This window comes from Coregonus lavaretus (assembly GCF_964263955.1).
Source record: "Coregonus lavaretus genome assembly, chromosome: 11".
Classification (NCBI taxonomy): domain Eukaryota; kingdom Metazoa; phylum Chordata; class Actinopteri; order Salmoniformes; family Salmonidae; genus Coregonus; species Coregonus lavaretus.
The window spans coordinates 54,077,407-54,097,210 of NC_139998.1; the positions used below are offsets into that span (position 1 = coordinate 54,077,407).

Genomic DNA, 19,804 nt, shown 5'->3' on the forward strand with positions numbered 1-19,804 from the left:
CTATAAACCATGGAGGTAGCTATAAAACATGGTGGTAGCTATAAACCATGGAGGTAGCTATAAAACATGGTGGTAGCTATAAACCATGGAGGTAGCTATAAACCATGGAGGTAGCTATAAACCATGGAGGTAGCTATAAACCATGGAGGTAGCTATAAACCATGGAGGTAGCTATAAAACATGGTGGTAGCTATAAAACATGGTGGTAGCTATAAAACATGGTGGTAGCTATAAAACATGGTGGTAGCTATAAAACATGGTGGTAGCTATAAAACATGGAGGTAGCTATAAAACATGGTGGTAGCTATAAAACATGGTGGTAGCTATAAACCATGGAGGTAGCTATAAACCATGGAGGTAGCTATAAAACATGGTGGTAGCTATAAAACATGGTGGTAGCTATAAAACATGGAGGTAGCTAAACATAGTGGTAGCTATAAAACATGGAGGTAGCTAAACATAGCGGTAGCTATAGAACATGGAGGTAGAACATGGAGGTAGTACCTAGGGTCTGCCGGCTTTGGCTTCCTGGCTCCCAGCTCCTCTCTCCGAGCCTCGTAGATCTGGTTGATGACCCCATTACCCAGCTCACACATCAGCTGTGTACAACACACCACACACACAATAATGTTACTATGACTAAATTAACCAGCACACTCTGAGGACAGCATGTCATTCATGTAAATTCTTGACATTAAAGACAGCTGTAATCTGTAACCATTACATTTTCGCATTGATCTGTCACTAGTGAATGCAAGAGAGGGAGTATGTGAGCGTGAAAGTCTCCTACCTCTCTCTTTCTGTCCCCTCCCTTTCCCTCCCTTATCCTTTCTCTCCTCCCCCCCCCCCCCCCCCCCCCGCTCTGCCCCTCCCCCCTCTCCTCGCTCTGCCCCTCCCCTCGCTCTGCCCCTCCCCACCCCTCCCCTGCCCTCGCCCCTCCCTCCCCCCTCTCCTCGCTCTACCCCTCCCCCCTCTCCTCGCTCTGCCCCTCCCCACCCCTCCCCTGCCCTCGCCCCTCCCTCCCCTCGCCCCTCCCTCCCCCCTCTCCTCGCTCTACCCCTCCCCTCTCCTCGCTCTACCCCTCCCCTCCCCCCTCTCCTCGCTCTGCCCTCCCCTCCCCTCGCTCTACCCCTCCCCTCCCCTCCCCCCTCTGGCCCCTCCCTCCCTCTCCTCCCCCCTCTCCTCGCTCTGCCCCTCCCTCCCCCCTCTGGCCCCTCCCTCCCTCCCTCCTTCCCTCCCCTCTCTCTCTGCCCTTCCCTCTTCTCTCCTCTGCCCCTCCCTCTCTGCCCTTCCCTCTTCTCTCCTCTGCCCCTCCCTGCCCCTTCCCTTCTCTCCTCTCCCGCTCCCTCTTCTCTCCCCTGCCCCTCCCTCTTCTCTCCCCTGCCCCTCCCTCCCTCTTCTCTCCTCTGCCCCTCCCTCTTCTGCCCCTCCCTCCTTCCCCCTCCCTCCCTCCTTTCCCATCCCTCTGCCCCTCCCTCCTTTCCCCTCCCTCCCTCCTTTCCCCTCCCTCTCCCTCCCTCCTCTCACCTTGAGTAGTTCCGGTTCCCAGGAGTCCAGGGTGAGCGAGCGCACTTTGGAGAAATGGACCCCCAGACTCCTGCAGATGGTGGGAGAGTCTTATCAACCCATACATCAAAGAGATTGTCTAAAAAAATAACATTTTAATCACAGGAACATGCTGTTCAACCGAGGGTGTAGTTTGTAGTGTGGCCAGAAGGTGGGAGTATGCAGTTAGTAACAGAAAGTAAACAGTCAAAAATGCACTTGGGGACAGATTTACTGAGCCTTTGATTTTTGTTTTATTCCCATCTATTAAAAATGTTGTTGTACAGCACCATTCTGTCCAGTATCTTGTTGTATAGTGCCAGTCTGTCCAGTATAGCACCAGTCTGTCCAGTATCGTGTTGTATAGCACCATTCTGTCCAGTATCTTGTTGTACAGAACCATTCTGTCCAGTATGTTGTTGTACAGCACCAGTCTGTCCAGTATAGGACCATTCTGTCCAGTATCTTGTTGTACAGCACCATTCTGTCCAGTATCTTGTTGTACAGCACCAGTCTGTCCAGTATAGGACCATTCTGTCCAGTATCTTGTTGTACAGCACCAGTCTGTCCAGTATAGGACCATTCTGTCCAGTATCTTGTTGTACAGTACCAGTCTGTCCAGTATAGGACCATTCTGTCCAGTATCTTGTTGTATAGGACCAGTCTGTCCAGTATCTTGTTGTACAGCACCAGTCTGTCCAGTATAGCACCATTCTGTCCAGTATCGTGTTGTATAGGACCATTCTGTCCAGTATCTTGTTGTACAGCAGCTTTATGTTACCATGTTAAGATAACACTTTGGATTAATCTCAGTGTGTCACATAGAAAGAAGGTGCAATATTGGTAAAGTACTTCGGTGTTATACCTTGAAGACATACAGGGGCGTCACGCACCCCCAAAATCTGAGGGGGTACAAAGTACGTGAGGATGGCTTGGGGATGGGGTGGCCCACCATCCGTACGTTGGAGAATTTTGCATTTTTCAAACACCTGAAACAGCTTTTTCCTGCAATCTAGAGCCATAATCATTACGCTTAATTCTATGTAAAAAAAAATATGTATATTTTTTCTGCATATCTAAGCACACCTCTTGAGCTGTCTGTATCCTCCTGACTGGTGGTTCTTTGTTTAAAGAAACTAAATATTCTTCTCTGCATTTCTGCTAAAATCTGGGCTAAATATTGAAAGGAATGTGAGTCTTATTCAGTACATTTAGTTGTTGCTTGCTTTTCTAAAGTCTTACCAATCATGCCAGCATGCACGCCAGCTAAGATAGTTAGACAAGCTTGCGACTCGAACGTGATCGATAGCCTGAAATGGCTCCTGGGTAGCTAGTTATGAGGTTGGGAACCTATCTGGGCTAGCTAAAGCCATCTTCATAAAATGGCTAAGTGGCTAGTAGCCTAATAAAAGTAATTGGGGTTTGACGCCTATGAATACATATGAAGTCAGTAGTACCTTGATGTGTAGTATCTGCAGTGATAGGAATGTACTGTGTATCCCCGGAGCACTGGATGCAGAGGGTGATATATATATATACACACTGAACAAAAATATAAAAACGCAAACAATTTCAAAGACTTTACTGAACTACAGTTCATAAGGAAATCAGTCAATTTAAATAAATTCATTAGGCCCTTATCTATGGATTTCACATGACTGGGCAGGGGTGGAGCCATGGGTGGGGCTGGGAGGAGCCATAGCCAACCACTGGGGAGCCAGGCCCAACCAATCAGAATTAGTTTTTCCACACAAAAGGGCTTTATTACAGACAGAAATACTCCTCAGCACCCCCCCCCTCCCCCCCCCTCCCTCAGACAATCCCGCAGGTGAAGAAGCTGGATGTTGAGGTCCTGGGCTGGCGTGGTTACACATGGTCTGCGGTTGTGAGGCCGGTTGGACGTAATGCCAAATTCTCTAAAAAGACACTGGATGCAGCTTATGGTAGAGAACTGAACATTAAATTCTCTGGCAACTGCTCTGATGGACATTCCTGCAGTCAGCATGCCAATTGCACGCTCCCTCAAAACTTGAGACATCTGTGGCATTGTGTTGTGTGACAAAACCACACATTTTAAAGTGGCCTTTTATTGTCCCCAGCACAAGGTGCACCTGTGTAATGATCATGCAATTTAATCAGCTTCTTGATATGCCACACCTGTCAGGTGGATGGATTATCTTGGCAAAGGAGAAATGCTCACTAACAGGGATGTAAACAAATGTGTGCACAACATTTGAGAGAAATAAGATTTTTGTGCGTATGGAAAATATCAGGGATTTTTTAATGCAGCTCATGAAACATGTGACCAATACTTTACATGTTGCGTTTGATATTTTTGTTCAGTGTAGTACCAGTACTTCAGTATGTAGTATACCTGTGTATCCCAGAGCACTGGATGCAGAGGGTGATGCCCAGGTTGATGCTGGCCCAGCGTGGGTCAGGCTGGCCACAGTCACAGCAGCAGGCGTTGCCCCCAATGACTATGACCCTCTGGAGGGCGCTCTCCCCCTTCAGTGACCTCTCTTTGGGCTCGCCGCCCGAGTCCAGGCTGCCTGTGGACGTGGAAGACTTCCGGTCCAGCTTCTGGCATGGAGGGCCATGAACATGAGGTTATACACAAGATACAACACTAGAAGAAGAACGATACTTCGTTGTCTATTGGTACAGACCAACCGACTACACACACACACACACACACACACACACACACACTAGAGGGAAATCCTTTATTTTTGTTCACATCTTTTGTCTAAGAGGTACGTCTGATTATTTTCATCCTGACATTGACAAAATGGAAACAAATAGCAATAAATAACATGGAGAAATGTATTGAGGTCATTAGTTATGCTAGTGTGTGGTGACTCACCTCAGCGTCCTCTCCCTGCTCCCTGAAGGCAGTGGCAATGCTGTTCTGGACAGCTTTGATCCAGGCCTGCCTCAACTTCTCAGAGTCAGCCTGCATCATACAGCTCCTGGATGGGGGAGGGACACTGGGACGTCAGCCTGCTGCCTGGCCTACATGACCAAAAGTATGTGGACACCTGCACCTGGAGTTGGTCCCCCCTTTGCTGCTATAACAGCCTCCACTCTTCTGGGAAGGCTTTCCACTAGATGTTGGAACATTGCTGCGGGGACTTGCTTCCATTCAGCCACAAGAGCATTAGTGAGGCCGTGCACTGATGTCGGGCGATTAGGCCTGGCTCATAGTCGGCGTTCCAATTCATCCCAAAGGTGTTCGATGGGGTTGAGATCAGGGCTCTGTGCAGGCCAGTCAAGTTCTTCCACACCAATCTCGACAAACCATTTCTGTATGGACCTCGCTTTGTGCGCGGGGGCATTGTCATGCTGAAACAAGAAAGGGCGTTCCCAAACTGTTGCCACAAAGTTGGAAGCACAGAATCATCTAGAATGTCATTGTATGCTGTAGCATTAAGATTTCCTTTCACTGGAACTAAGGGGCCTAGCCCGAACCATGAAAAACAGCACCAGACCATTATTCCTCCTCCACCTTTACAGTTGGCACTATGCATTGGGGCAGGTAGCGTTCTCCTGGCATCCGCCAAACCCAGATTCATCCATTGGACTGCCAGATGGTGACACGTGATTCATCAATCCAGAGAACGTGTTTCCACTGCTCCAGAGTCCAATTGCTGCGAGCTTTACACCACTCCAGCCGACGCTTGGCATTGCGCATGGTGATTTTAGGCTCCCGACGAACAGTTCTTGTGCTGGCGTTACTTCCAGAGGCAGTTTGGAAGTCGGTATTGAGTGTTACAACTGAGGACAGATTCTGTGAGCTTGTGTGGCCTACCACTTCCCTGCTGAGCCGTTGTTGCTCCTAGACGTTTCCACTTCACAATAACAGCACTTACAGTTGACCGGGGAAGCTCTAGCAGGCTAGAAATATGACGAACTGACTTGTTGGAAAGGTGCCATCCTATGACAGTGCCACGTTGAAAGTCACTGAGGACATTCTACTGCCAATGTTAGCCATGCAATCTCCATAGGCTGTGTGCTCGATTTTATAAACCTGTCAGCAACGGGTGTTGCTGAAATAGCCGAATCCACTCATTTGAAGGGTTGTCCACATACTTTTGTATATCTAGTGTATAGATGTGCATTATAGTATGTGTGTGTGTACTTACTTGGTGGGGGACACCACTTCAAAGCAGAAGCGGCGTTCGATATCCTCACAGTGTTTGACTGTACATAGCCGCAAGTCCTCCACCACCACTGTGGGATTATCCTGGGAAAGGGGAACACAGCTTCAGTAACACACACACACACACACACACACACACACACACACACACACACGCAGAAACAATGCAATGTACACATACACACTCATTTACAAATTGCATGCGCGAGCGCACACACGCAAATGTAATTTCTTCAGAGGTATACACAACACAGGTGTTAATTTAATTCCATATTGTAACCTGGTAACCTTGAGCAAAGTGAATATTTTGTGTTAACTGTGCTTCAAATTCAACGCTACCTCATTATATTAAAATGCAAGGGGAATATTTGGGCTGGAAGTTTATATTTGATGTTGTGCGTAGCAGCTGGAGGAGCCATCCCAAATGGCACCCTTCTCCCTATACAGTACACTACCCATAGGGTTTTGGTCAAAAGTAGTACACTATTTATAGGGAACAGGGTACCAATTTAGGACACGGCTGGTGTAATCTGATTTACCTTGAATTTCTTCTGGTAAACTAGCTGATTGTTTTGAATGGAGAACCAGCGCCTGAAAGGAGATCACAAGAGCGTTCACATCACGGTCACGACAATTTAAAGCATTTAATATAGTCAATTGAAATGGATAGAGATTTAATGAAGGACAAATAAATTGACAAAAAAATAATAATCTGATATTATCGTGGGAGAATAGCTAGGTAGAAAACTTAGCCGTTTGTTGGTTTGACAGATAATGTCGGGAAAAAAAGCTTTTCTGCACCGTAATATTGAACTTTTGAAACCCAATTGTTTGTCTGAGAAACAAGTGAATAGGTAACACAAGTCATTCTCAGTCAGCAGCATGGTTCCAGAGACCTCCATCTTGCAGTACAGGGAATGTCTTCTGATGCTGCAGGACAATAAAGAGTTGGAGCTCTTCTTGCTAACGCCATGCAGCTCACGGAGCCCTGCACCATTGCCATTCAGGCTGCGCTCTCCCAGGTGTCAGATGACTACGCTACGTCACTACCTCCCTCCCACCATTCTTCCTGGCCTCCCTCCCTCCCGACTGGCCCTGGATGATTGCATACTAAACTGTGATTTATCACCTCCCCACCCAGCTAATAACTAATCACCACAAGGTTAGAGGACACAGAAAGATCACCACTACCAGGAATGTTCTACCTACTGGACATCGTGGTGTTTAGTGCAATGGTGAAGCCGTTTCAGGGCACAGCTAGAGAGAGAGGGATAGAGAGACTGATAGAGGGGGGAGAGAGAGAAAGGGGAGGCGGAGGAGAGGAGGAGGAAGAGAGGGGGAGGCGGGGAGAGGAGAGGAAGGAGAGCAAAAGAGGGGGGAAAAGGAGAGAGAGAAAGAGGGGGGAAACGGAGAGAGAGAGAGAGAGAGGGGGGAGAAGGAGAGAGGGGGGAGAAGGAGAGAGAAAGAGGGGGGAGAAGGAGAGAGAGAGGAAGGGGAGAGATAGGGGAGAAGGAGAGAGAGAGATAGGGGGAGAAGGAGAGAAAGAGGGGGGAGAAGGAGAAGGAGAGAAAGAGGGGGGAGAAGGAGAGAGAGAGAAAGAGGAGGGAGAAGGAGAGAGAGAGACAGAGGGGGGAGAAGGAGAGAGAGAGAAAGAGGGGGGAGAAGGAGAGAGAGAGACAGAGGGGGGAGAAGGAGAGAGAGAGACAGAGGGGGAGAAGGAGAGAGAGAGACAGAGGGGGAGAAGGAGAGAGAGAGACAGAGGGGGGAGAAGGAGAGAGAGAGACAGAGGGGGGAGAAGGAGAGAGAGACACAGAGGGGGGAGAAGGAGAGAGAGACAGAGGGGGAGAAGGAGAGAGAGACAGAGGGGGGAGAATGAGAGAGAGAAAGAGGGGGGAGAATGAGAGAGAGAAAGAAGGGGGAGAAAGAGAGAGAGAGAGAAAGAGGGGGAGAAGGAGAGCGAGAGAAAGAGGGGGGAGAAGGAGAGCGAGAGGGGGGAGAAGGAGAGAGAGAGGGGGGAGAAGGAGAGAAAGAGGGGGGAGGAGAGAGAGGGGGAGAAGGGGGGAGAAGGAGAGAGAAAGGGGGGAGAAGGAGAGAGAGAAAGGGGGGAGAAGGAGAGAGAGAAAGAGGGGGGAGAAGGAGAGAGAGAGAGAAAGAGGGGGGAGAAGGAGAGAGAAAGAGGGGGGAGAAGGAGAGAGAAAGAGGGGGGAGAAGGAGAGAGAAAGAGGGGGGAGAAGGAGAGAGAGAAAGAGGGGGAGAAGGAGAGAGAGCGAGGGGGGAGAAGGAGAGAGAGCGAGGGGGGAGAAGGAGAGAGAGAAAGAGGGGGGAGAAGGAGAGAGAGAAAGAGGGGGGAGAAGGAGAGAGAGAAAGAGGGGGGAGAAGGCGAGAGAGAGAGGGGGGAGAAGGCGAGAGAGAGAGGGGGGAGAAGGCGAGAGAGAGGGGGGAGAAGGAGAGAGAGAGAGGGGGGAGAAGGAGAGAGAGAGGTGCATCATGTCTTACCTGTTCCATGTTTTGAAGGCATTGCTGGCCCTCTTAAACAGGTAGCCCTCCATCGCAATGCCATTGTCTGCATCCACATTGTACTCCAGCTTGGTGTCGTCATTCGAGAAGTCCTGAGAGAGAGAGAGAGAGAGAGAGAGAGAGAGAGAGAGAGAGAGAAGAGAGAGAGAGAGAGACCAGAGGTAGGAGAACAGAGAGAGGGAGAGAGAGCGGGAGAGAAAATAGAAAATGGCATTTTGTGTTGGTAGCGCTTGGTTTTGTACATCGAATACACAGCACACAAACAGGCTTGAGGCATACAGACATGTTCAGTCAATGAGGCAGGCAAAAAAACAGTCTGATCCTGATTCACTGTGGGCGGCCAGGTGAGGAGGGACTCAGCACTGTGCCATTGAGCCACACATTTGGGGTCGTGTTCACTAGCCATAAAAAGGAAGAAAACCACTGAACTGAAGAAAAGCCTGTTTTCGTTTTCCGTATCACAACGTTCTGCTACGGTGGGCGTTAATGAACACAACCCTGTTGACCTTACAAAAGGGACAATTCAGTAGGTAACAAACACTAGACAAGAGCAATATGTTTCTATAAAAGTAGTGGCTAATTATACAACTTACATAGTAATGGCATTTCTATGGAGTTGGGACAGGAAGAGAGGGGTACTTTGAGAAGATGTGGGTTAAATATGTGGGTTTGATCAAAATGCAAAGGGAGAATGCTTTTTTGTAAACGGATGAGGTAGGCTCACACAAACGAGACATTTTCCTATTTAGTGCCTACTGAACATGCCTATCCTTGGAAATATACATGTACTAGAGATACAGGCCCAGGGGAGATACAGGCCCAGGGGAGATACAGGCCCAGGGGAGATACAGGCCCAGGGGAGATACAGGCCCAGGGGAGATACAGGCCCAGGGGGCACACATATGGACGTTGCAGTGACCATAGAAATAGAATCTCTTAAAACGGCTGCCAATCCACCCATTACAGCATCATTAACTTGAATGGGATATAGGATTTAATGAAACAGTCCTCGAAGCAGATCATCTGTGATAGGAAAGATACGGCTTTAAAATTGTAAGATAATAAACATCCAAGTGGAAAACGATGACAGTAATCCTCTCAGTTCCAAATGACTACTAGCACACGATATTGAGAACCCAAAGCACCACGGCATCAGAACCTTCCTGTCAGGTTCCACTAGCCTGTATTCGTCCCAGTAAGGTCTGCAAGACGCCGTTGGTTGATCTGTGTGTAATAGGAGTTTGACCACTGTGTTGCGCTTCAACATCACTCCTTCAGCATCTACTTACAGCTAGCAGGATGCGGTGTGTGTGTGTGTGTGTGTGTGTGTGTGTACTCGTGACCAGATTGCATTCTGCACTGAAACCTGAGCAAAGGGGCCTGGAGCTAAACACCCCTCAGCCTAGCAATCCCCTGGTTTGACACACACACTTCCACCATTACACTGTAGGACAACAGAGGTTATTTTTAGATGGGGGGGGGGGGGGGGGGTGTACAGTACAGAATGTAGGCAATGCCAGGCAGATAAATGGAGGGGGGAACGGAAACTGGCTGTACGAAGATGCCCAACTGTGTCAATACAAGACTCCCATCACAAAATGAACCCCTTCAATCCTAGAGAGGGTGACTACTAAATGAAGCCCTTCAATCCTAGAGAGGGTGACTACTAAATGAACCCCTTCAATCCTAGAGAGGGTGACTACTAAATGCAACAACTCTTACTACCAGTAAATATCACTAGAGATTGTCACGGTTTTAAAATGTATTGTTGTACTGCTGTTAATAAAAATATCAGGCCAGTGGTGTGAGATATTGCATGTGACTAACACATTAACTGAGACAGATCCAGACCATAGTCCCCGCTCCGATTTCATCGTGGTGGAAAATAATGATGTTTTAGCCATCCACTGTGAAAATAGAAACAAGAAATAAGCTTTAGAAAACGGACAGAGTTCTCCACTCAACCTCCCCAATCAGTCTTGAGAGAGAGAGAGCTTGGTAAGTAAATTCTGTCTCGTATGACTAGAAAACGGACAGAGTTCTCCACTCAACCTCCCCAATCAGTCTTGAGAGAGAGAGAGCTTGGTAAGTAAATTCTGTCTCGTATGACTGCTGCGTGTATCACTAACCATGATCAAACAAGGCAACAGTAAACATGTCTTCCCCCAGGAATGATGCAGCGCCCCCCTTGGGCCAATTGAGATATCGCGTGTGACTAACAAATTTCAATTACTGGGTGCGTCCACAGATTATCCAATATATTGACCCGAAACAAGTGGCCGCTCTAACAAATGAAAAATAATGTATTCAAAATGGAAGACAGTTAGCCTGGGTACCAGTCTCTTTAGCTAATCCCCTCCCTGTACTCCATGTCATGTGCCAAAGAGACTGGGCTTTACGCAGTCTTCAAATATGAACATTCTATCATAACGAGTAGAAGAAAACAGAGGATTTGCTCCTGATTCGATCACCCTCACAGCTATCCTCCAACCACAATGATTAAATTGGAACTCATGACTTTTTTTCTCCACAGAACATGTCGGCGAAGACAGTACAGTATGAAGGTTGGCAGAAAAGGCGTTTCCAATGCCATGGCGACGTTGGCTAGCTAAACTCATACATTTACGTGCAGAAACACGTCATCGGGTATAACTGTCGTCTTGTGACGGACTGCGCATGTGCAGGCCTTCAAATCATAGGCCCTCCTTCGATATAAAGTTGTTGTTTTTTTAACGAAAATGAAAACGTGTCAGTTAGTCACTTTCACAAGGTTGGAATAATAACATGTTTAACTACTTAAGACATTGGCTCAAATCTAGGTTGTGCCTTTAGAGTTCGAGAAAATTACCTACTAACGAAGAATTTCTAATTTCTCTCATTGACTTCTCAAACCTCGGCCTGGTCTGTTTGGCAAGCCTCCGGGTTATGACAACGGTATCAGGTTGCTAATCAACAATTTGTTTGTCCATACTAAACCAGTCCGTCAAAAGTTGCTAGCGCATGTCTAAATTCTCAAACTAAATACATACTGCAATTCCAACCACAAAACGCCTTAGTTTTGATTTTAAGCCTCAAAATACAACATTCCTAGCTAACAGCTAAATGTTAGTTTTTGACTTTGTTATAAAACAAAATTATATTTGAGGCTCCACATCTAGTCATGGAAATTCATGTTATTTCCAACAACCAAAGAGAAAATCCACTAAATCCAGCGCATATTGAACTTTGAGATTGCCGAAAGGCCAGTCTCTTTGGCAATGACAAGGAGTGGAACGTTAGCTAAAGGGGCGGTACTCAGAAGGGGCCAAGATCAGGTGGGACCATTCTAACCAATGAGAGGGCAGATACATGTGTGAACAACAGGCACAACTCTGATATAAAGTGTTTTTTCTCAAAGTTGCCGAGATGTCACGTGTGCTACTTATCAGTAGACTCGTAACAACCTAAGCACTACGAAACAACTATTCGATCAAATAAGCCACACGTAGCAAATAAGCTATTACATTTTCTGTTAACCAAATTCGACACTAATTGACCTCCATACTAAACTCCTTGCTTGGTGATTGAAAAAGAAGTTACCTGCTGGAGAAGCCAGATTTTGGGCCCAGTTATCACTCTGGCATCGCCTCTTCCTCTCTGGTGTGACTCACACATTCCAGTTAATTACTATAGATCCCCCCTTGGGCCAATCAGTGTAATTTAGTAAATGCCGGATCTCTATGGCAAGACGCATCATTCACCTAAGATGTGTCAAAATCGGGCCAGTGCCGTCTGTGATATCGCGTATGACTAACGTACGAACTAACGTACGAACTAACGTACAAACTAACGTACGGATGGAGACAGAGCCTGGTTGTACAGTGTAGCCTGGTTGTACAGTGTAGCCTGGTTGTACAGTGTAGCCTGGTTGTACAGTGTAGCCTGGTTGTACAGTGTAGTCTGGTTGTACAGTGTAGCCTGGTTGTACAGTGTAGCCTGGTTGTACAGTGTAGTCTGGTTGTACAGTGTAGCCTGGTTGTACAGTGTAGCCTGGTTGTACAGTGTAGCCTGGTTGTACAGTGTAGCCTGGTTGTACAGTGTAGCCTGGTTGTACAGTGTAGCCTGGTTGTACAGTGTAGTCTGGTTGTACAGTGTAGCCTGGTTGTACAGTGTAGTCTGGTTGTACAGTGTAGCCTCACTAGTGTGTAGTCTGGTTGTACAGTGTAGCCTGGTTGTACAGTGTAGCCTCACTAGTGTGTAGCCTGGTTGTACAGTGTAGCCTGGTTGTACAGTGTAGTCTGGTTGTACAGTGTAGCCTGGTTGTACAGTGTAGCCTGGTTGTACAGTGTAGCCTGGTTGTACAGTGTAGTCTGGTTGTACAGTGTAGCCTGGTTGTACAGTGTAGCCTGGTTGTACAGTGTAGCCTGGTTGTACAGTGTAGTCTGGTTGTACAGTGTAGCCTGGTTGTACAGTGTAGCCTGGTTGTACAGTGTAGCCTGGTTGTACAGTGTAGCCTGGTTGTACAGTGTAGTCTGGTTGTACAGTGTAGCCTCACTAGTGTGTAGTCTGGTTGTACAGTGTAGCCTGGTTGTACAGTGTAGTCTGGTTGTACAGTGTAGTCTGGTTGTACAGTGTAGCCTGGTTGTACAGTGTAGCCTGGTTGTACAGTGTAGTCTGGTTGTACAGTGTAGCCTGGTTGTACAGTGTAGCCTGGTTGTACAGTGTAGCCTGGTTGTACAGTGTAGCCTGGTTGTACAGTGTAGCCTGGTTGTACAGTGTAGCCTGGTTGTACAGTGTAGCCTGGTTGTACAGTGTAGCCTGGTTGTACAGTGTAGTCTGGTTGTACAGTGTAGCCTGGTTGTACAGTGTAGCCTGGTTGTACAGTGTAGTCTGGTTGTACAGTGTAGCCTGGTTGTACAGTGTAGCCTGGTTGTACAGTGTAGCCTGGTTGTACAGTGTAGCCTCACTAGTGTGTAGCCTGGTTGTACAGTGTAGCCTGGTTGTACAGTGTAGCCTGGTTGTACAGTGTAGCCTGGTTGTACAGTGTAGCCTGGTTGTACAGTGTAGCCTCACTAGTGTGTAGTCTGGTTGTACAGTGTAGCCTGGTTGTACAGTGTAGCCTGGTTGTACAGTGTAGCCTGGTTGTACAGTGTAGCCTCACTAGTGTGTAGCCTGGTTGTACAGTGTAGCCTGGTTGTACAGTGTAGCCTGGTTGTACAGTGTAGCCTGGTTGTACAGTGTAGCCTGGTTGTACAGTGTAGTCTGGTTGTACAGTGTAGTCTGGTTGTACAGTGTAGCCTCACTAGTGTGTAGCCTGGTTGTACAGTGTAGTCTGGTTGTACAGTGTAGCCTCACTAGTGTGTAGCCTGGTTGTACAGTGTAGCCTGGTTGTACAGTGTAGTCTGGTTGTACAGTGTAGCCTGGTTGTACAGTGTAGCCTGGTTGTACAGTGTAGCCTGGTTGTACAGTGTAGCCTGGTTGTACAGTGTAGTCTGGTTGTACAGTGTAGCCTGGTTGTACAGTGTAGCCTGGTTGTACAGTGTAGCCTGGTTGTACAGTGTAGTCTGGTTGTACAGTGTAGTCTGGTTGTACAGTGTAGTCTGGTTGTACAGTGTAGTCTGGTTGTACAGTGTAGCCTGGTTGTACAGTGTAGCCTGGTTGTACAGTGTAGTCTGGTTGTACAGTGTAGTCTGGTTGTACAGTGTAGTCTGGTTGTACAGTGTAGCCTCACTAGTGTGTAGCCTGGTTGTACAGTGTAGCCTCACTAGTGTGTAGCCTGGTTGTACAGTGTAGCCTCACTAGTGTGTAGTCTGGTTGTACAGTGTAGTCTGGTTGTACAGTGTAGTCTGGTTGTACAGTGTAGCCTGGTTGTACAGTGTAGCCTGGTTGTACAGTGTAGTCTGGTTGTACAGTGTAGCCTCACTAGTGTGTAGCCTGGTTGTACAGTGTAGCCTGGTTGTACAGTGTAGCCTGGTTGTACAGTGTAGTCTGGTTGTACAGTGTAGCCTCACTAGTGTGTAGCCTGGTTGTACAGTGTAGCCTCACTAGTGTGTAGCCTGGTTGTACAGTGTAGTCTGGTTGTACAGTGTAGCCTCACTAGTGTGTAGCCTGGTTGTACAGTGTAGTCTGGTTGTACAGTGTAGCCTGGTTGTACAGTGTAGTCTGGTTGTACAGTGTAGCCTCACTAGTGTGTAGTCTGGTTGTACAGTGTAGCCTGGTTGTACAGTGTAGCCTGGTTGTACAGTGTAGTCTGGTTGTACAGTGTAGCCTCACTAGTGTGTAGTCTGGTTGTACAGTGTAGCCTGGTTGTACAGTGTAGCCTGGTTGTACAGTGTAGCCTGGTTGTACAGTGTAGCCTGGTTGTACAGTGTAGTCTGGTTGTACAGTGTAGCCTGGTTGTACAGTGTAGTCTGGTTGTACAGTGTAGTCTGGTTGTACAGTGTAGCCTGGTTGTACAGTGTAGTCTGGTTGTACAGTGTAGCCTGGTTGTACAGTGTAGCCTGGTTGTACAGTGTAGCCTGGTTGTACAGTGTAGCCTGGTTGTACAGTGTAGTCTGGTTGTACAGTGTAGTCTGGTTGTACAGTGTAGCCTGGTTGTACAGTGTAGCCTGGTTGTACAGTGTAGCCTGGTTGTACAGTGTAGTCTGGTTGTACAGTGTAGCCTGGATGTACAGTGTAGCCTGGTTGTACAGTGTAGCCTCACTAGTGTGTAGCCTGGTTGTACAGTGTAGCCTGGTTGTACAGTGTAGCCTCACTAGTGTGTAGCCTGGTTGTACAGTGTAGCCTGGTTGTACAGTGTAGCCTGGTTGTACAGTGTAGCCTGGTTGTACAGTGTAGCCTGGTTGTACAGTGTAGTCTGGTTGTACAGTGTAGCCTGGTTGTACAGTGTAGCCTGGTTGTACAGTGTAGTCTGGTTGTACAGTGTAGCCTGGTTGTACAGTGTAGTCTGGTTGTACAGTGTAGCCTGGTTGTACAGTGTAGCCTGGTTGTACAGTGTAGCCTGGTTGTACAGTGTAGCCTGGTTGTACAGTGTAGCCTGGTTGTACAGTGTAGCCTGGTTGTACAGTGTAGTCTGGTTGTACAGTGTAGTCTGGTTGTACAGTGTAGTCTGGTTGTACAGTGTAGTCTGGTTGTACAGTGTAGTCTGGTTGTACAGTGTAGTCTGGTTGTACAGTGTAGCCTGGTTGTACAGTGTAGTCTGGTTGTACAGTGTAGCCTGGTTGTACAGTGTAGCCTGGTTGTACAGTGTAGCCTGGTTGTACAGTGTAGTCTGGTTGTACAGTGTAGCCTGGTTGTACAGTGTAGCCTGGTTGTACAGTGTAGTCTGGTTGTACAGTGTAGCCTGGTTGTACAGTGTAGTCTGGTTGTACAGTGTAGCCTGGTTGTACAGTGTAGTCTGGTTGTACAGTGTAGCCTGGTTGTACAGTGTAGTCTGGTTGTACAGTGTAGCCTGGTTGTACAGTGTAGCCTGGTTGTACAGTGTAGCCTGGTTGTACAGTGTAGTCTGGTTGTACAGTGTAGTCTGGTTGTACAGTGTAGCCTGGTTGTACAGTGTAGCCTGGTTGTACAGTGTAGCCTGGTTGTACAGTGTAGTCTGGTTGTACAGTGTAGTCTGGTTGTACAGTGTAGCCTCACTAGTGTGTAGCCTGGTTGTACAGTGTAGCCTGGTTGTACAGTGTAGCCTCACTAGTGTGTAGCCTGGTTGTACAGTGTAGCCTGGTTGTACAGTGTAGCCTGGTTGTACAGTGTAGCCTGGTTGTACAGTGTAGTCTGGTTGTACAGTGTAGTCTGGTTGTACAGTGTAGCCTGGTTGTACAGTGTAGCCTGGTTGTACAGTGTAGTCTGGTTGTACAGTGTAGTCTGGTTGTACAGTGTAGCCTGGTTGTACAGTGTAGCCTGGTTGTACAGTGTAGCCTCACTAGTGTGTAGCCTGGTTGTACAGTGTAGCCTGGTTGTACAGTGTAGCCTGGTTGTACAGTGTAGCCTCACTAGTGTGTAGCCTGGTTGTACAGTGTAGCCTGGTTGTACAGTGTAGCCTCACTAGTGTGTAGTCTGGTTGTACAGTGTAGCCTGGTTGTACAGTGTAGCCTGGTTGTACAGTGTAGCCTGGTTGTACAGTGTAGCCTGGTTGTACAGTGTAGCCTGGTTGTACAGTGTAGCCTCACTAGTGTGTAGCCTGGTTGTACAGTGTAGTCTGGTTGTACAGTGTAGTCTGGTTGTACAGTGTAGCCTGGTTGTACAGTGTAGCCTGGTTGTACAGTGTAGTCTGGTTGTACAGTGTAGCCTGGTTGTACAGTGTAGCCTGGTTGTACAGTGTAGCCTGGTTGTACAGTGTAGCCTGGTTGTACAGTGTAGCCTGGTTGTACAGTGTAGCCTGGTTGTACAGTGTAGTCTGGTTGTACAGTGTAGCCTGGTTGTACAGTGTAGCCTGGTTGTACAGTGTAGCCTCACTAGTGTGTAGCCTGGTTGTACAGTGTAGCCTGGTTGTACAGTGTAGCCTGGTTGTACAGTGTAGCCTGGTTGTACAGTGTAGTCTGGTTGTACAGTGTAGTCTGGTTGTACAGTGTAGCCTGGTTGTACAGTGTAGCCTGGTTGTACAGTGTAGTCTGGTTGTACAGTGTAGCCTGGTTGTACATTGTAGCCTGGTTGTACAGTGTAGTCTGGTTGTACAGTGTAGCCTGGTTGTACAGTGTAGCCTCACTAGTGTGTAGCCTGGTTGTACAGTGTAGTCTGGTTGTACAGTGTAGCCTGGTTGTACAGTGTAGCCTGGTTGTACAGTGTAGCCTGGTTGTACAGTGTAGCCTGGTTGTACAGTGTAGCCTGGTTGTACAGTGTAGCCTGGTTGTACAGTGTAGTCTGGTTGTACAGTGTAGTCTGGTTGTACAGTGTAGTCTGATTGTACAGTGTAGCCTGGTTGTACAGTGTAGCCTGGTTGTACAGTGTAGTCTGGTTGTACAGTGTAGCCTGGTTGTACAGTGTAGTCTGGTTGTACAGTGTAGCCTGGTTGTACAGTGTAGCCTGGTTGTACAGTGTAGCCTGGTTGTACAGTGTAGCCTGGTTGTACAGTGTAGTCTGGTTGTACAGTGTAGTCTGGTTGTACAGTGTAGCCTCACTAGTGTGTAGCCTGGTTGTACAGTGTAGTCTGGTTGTACAGTGTAGCCTGGTTGTACAGTGTAGCCTGGTTGTACAGTGTAGTCTGGTTGTACAGTGTAGCCTGGTTGTACAGTGTAGTCTGGTTGTACAGTGTAGTCTGGTTGTACAGTGTAGCCTGGTTGTACAGTGTAGTCTGGTTGTACAGTGTAGTCTGGTTGTACAGTGTAGCCTCACTAGTGTGTAGCCTGGTTGTACAGTGTAGTCTGGTTGTACAGTGTAGTCTGGTTGTACAGTGTAGCCTGGTTGTACAGTGTAGTCTGGTTGTACAGTGTAGTCTGGTTGTACAGTGTAGCCTGGTTGTACAGTGTAGCCTGGTTGTACAGTGTAGTCTGGTTGTACAGTGTAGTCTGGTTGTACAGTGTAGCCTCACTAGTGTGTAGCCTGGTTGTACAGTGTAGTCTGGTTGTACAGTGTAGCCTCACTAGTGTGTAGCCTGGTTGTACAGTGTAGCCTCACTAGTGTGTAGCCTGGTTGTACAGTGTAGTCTGGTTGTACAGTGTAGCCTGGTTGTACAGTGTAGTCTGGTTGTACAGTGTAGCCTCACTAGTGTGTAGTCTGGTTGTACAGTGTAGCCTGGTTGTACAGTGTAGCCTGGTTGTACAGTGTAGCCTGGTTGTACAGTGTAGCCTGGTTGTACAGTGTAGCCTGGTTGTACAGTGTAGTCTGGTTGTACAGTGTAGCCTGGTTGTACAGTGTAGTCTGGTTGTACAGTGTAGTCTGGTTGTACAGTGTAGCCTGGTTGTACAGTGTAGTCTGGTTGTACAGTGTAGCCTGGTTGTACAGTGTAGCCTGGTTGTACAGTGTAGTCTGGTTGTACAGTGTAGTCTGGTTGTACAGTGTAGTCTGGTTGTACAGTGTAGTCTCACTAGTGTGTAGCCTGGTTGTAGAGTGTAGTCTGGTTGTACAGTGTAGTCTGGTTGTACAGTGTAGTCTGGTTGTACAGTGTAGCCTGGTTGTACAGTGTAGTCTGGTTGTACAGTGTAGCCTGGTTGTACAGTGTAGCCTGGTTGTACAGTGTAGTCTGGTTGTACAGTGTAGTCTGGTTGTACAGTGTAGCCTGGTTGTACAGTGTAGCCTGGTTGTACAGTATAGCCTGGTTGTACAGTGTAGCCTCACTAGTGTGTAGTCTGGTTGTACAGTGTAGCCTGGTTGTACAGTGTAGTCTGGTTGTACAGTGTAGTCTGGTTGTACAGTGTAGTCTGGTTGTACAGTGTAGTCTCACTAGTGTGTAGCCTGGTTGTAGAGTGTAGTCTGGTTGTACAGTGTAGTCTGGTTGTACAGTGTAGCCTGGTTGTACAGTGTAGTCTGGTTGTACAGTGTAGTCTGGTTGTACAGTGTAGTCTGGTTGTACAGTGTAGCCTGGTTGTACAGTGTAGTCTGGTTGTACAGTGTAGCCTCACTAGTGTGTAGTCTGGTTGTACAGTGTAGTCTGGTTGTACAGTGTAGTCTGGTTGTACAGTGTAGCCTCACTAGTGTGTAGTCTGGTTGTACAGTGTAGCCTGGTTGTACAGTGTAGTCTGGTTGTACAGTGTAGCCTCACTAGTGTGTAGTCTGGTTGTACAGTGTAGCCTGGTTGTACAGTGTAGCCTGGTTGTACAGTGTAGCCTGGTTGTACAGTGTAGCCTCACTAGTGTGTAGTCTGGTTGTACAGTGTAGCCTGGTTGTACAGTGTAGTCTGGTTGTACAGTGTAGTCTGGTTGTACAGTGTAGCCTGGTTGTACAGTGTAGCCTGGTTGTACAGTGTAGCCTGGTTGTACAGTGTAGTCTGGTTGTACAGTGTAGCCTGGTTGTACAGTGTAGTCTGGTTGTACAGTGTAGTCTGGTTGTACAGTGTAGCCTCACTAGTGTGTAGTCTGGTTGTACAGTGTAGCCTGGTTGTACAGTGTAGCCTGGTTGTACAGTGTAGTCTGGTTGTACAGTGTAGTCTGGTTGTACAGTGTAGTCTGGTTGTACAGTGTAGCCTCACTAGTGTGTAGTCTGGTTGTACAGTGTAGCCTGGTTGTACAGTGTAGTCTGGTTGTACAGTGTAGCCTGGTTGTACAGTGTAGCCTCACTAGTGTGTAGCCTGGTTGTACAGTGTAGCCTGGTTGTACAGTGTAGTCTGGTTGTACAGTGTAGCCTGGTTGTACAGTGTAGTCTGGTTGTACAGTGTAGTCTGGTTGTACAGTGTAGCCTCACTAGTGTGTAGTCTGGTTGTACAGTGTAGTCTGGTTGTAGAGTGTAGTCTGGTTGTACAGTGTAGCCTCACTAGTGTGTAGCCTGGTTGTACAGTGTAGTCTGGTTGTACAGTGTAGTCTGGTTGTACAGTGTAGTCTGGTTGTACAGTGTAGCCTGGTTGTACAGTGTAGCCTGGTTGTACAGTGTAGCCTCACTAGTGTGTAGCCTGGTTGTACAGTGTAGTCTGGTTGTACAGTGTAGTCTGGTTGTACAGTGTAGTCTGGTTGTACA

The 19,804-nt window shown here is 47.6% G+C and overlaps 1 protein-coding gene across 3 annotated transcripts in view; it reads right to left on the bottom strand.

The window, feature by feature from the left end:
* LOC311137448 (arf-GAP with coiled-coil, ANK repeat and PH domain-containing protein 2-like) overlaps positions 1 to 19,804 on the bottom strand; it is an 84,398-nt gene that overhangs the window by 14,589 nt on the left and 50,005 nt on the right. For all 3 annotated transcript variants that reach the window (XM_084171956.1, XM_084171955.1, XM_084171954.1), the window contains exons 10-16: positions 8,204 to 8,316; positions 6,247 to 6,298; positions 5,691 to 5,791; positions 4,412 to 4,517; positions 3,920 to 4,128; positions 1,528 to 1,597; positions 505 to 599 (exon numbers count right to left, since the gene is read on the bottom strand). In XM_084171956.1, the coding sequence (XP_084028082.1) occupies positions 505 to 599; positions 1,528 to 1,597; positions 3,920 to 4,128; positions 4,412 to 4,517; positions 5,691 to 5,791; positions 6,247 to 6,298; positions 8,204 to 8,316 (746 nt within the window). The remainder of the gene's footprint in view (positions 1 to 504; positions 600 to 1,527; positions 1,598 to 3,919; positions 4,129 to 4,411; positions 4,518 to 5,690; positions 5,792 to 6,246; positions 6,299 to 8,203; positions 8,317 to 19,804) is intronic.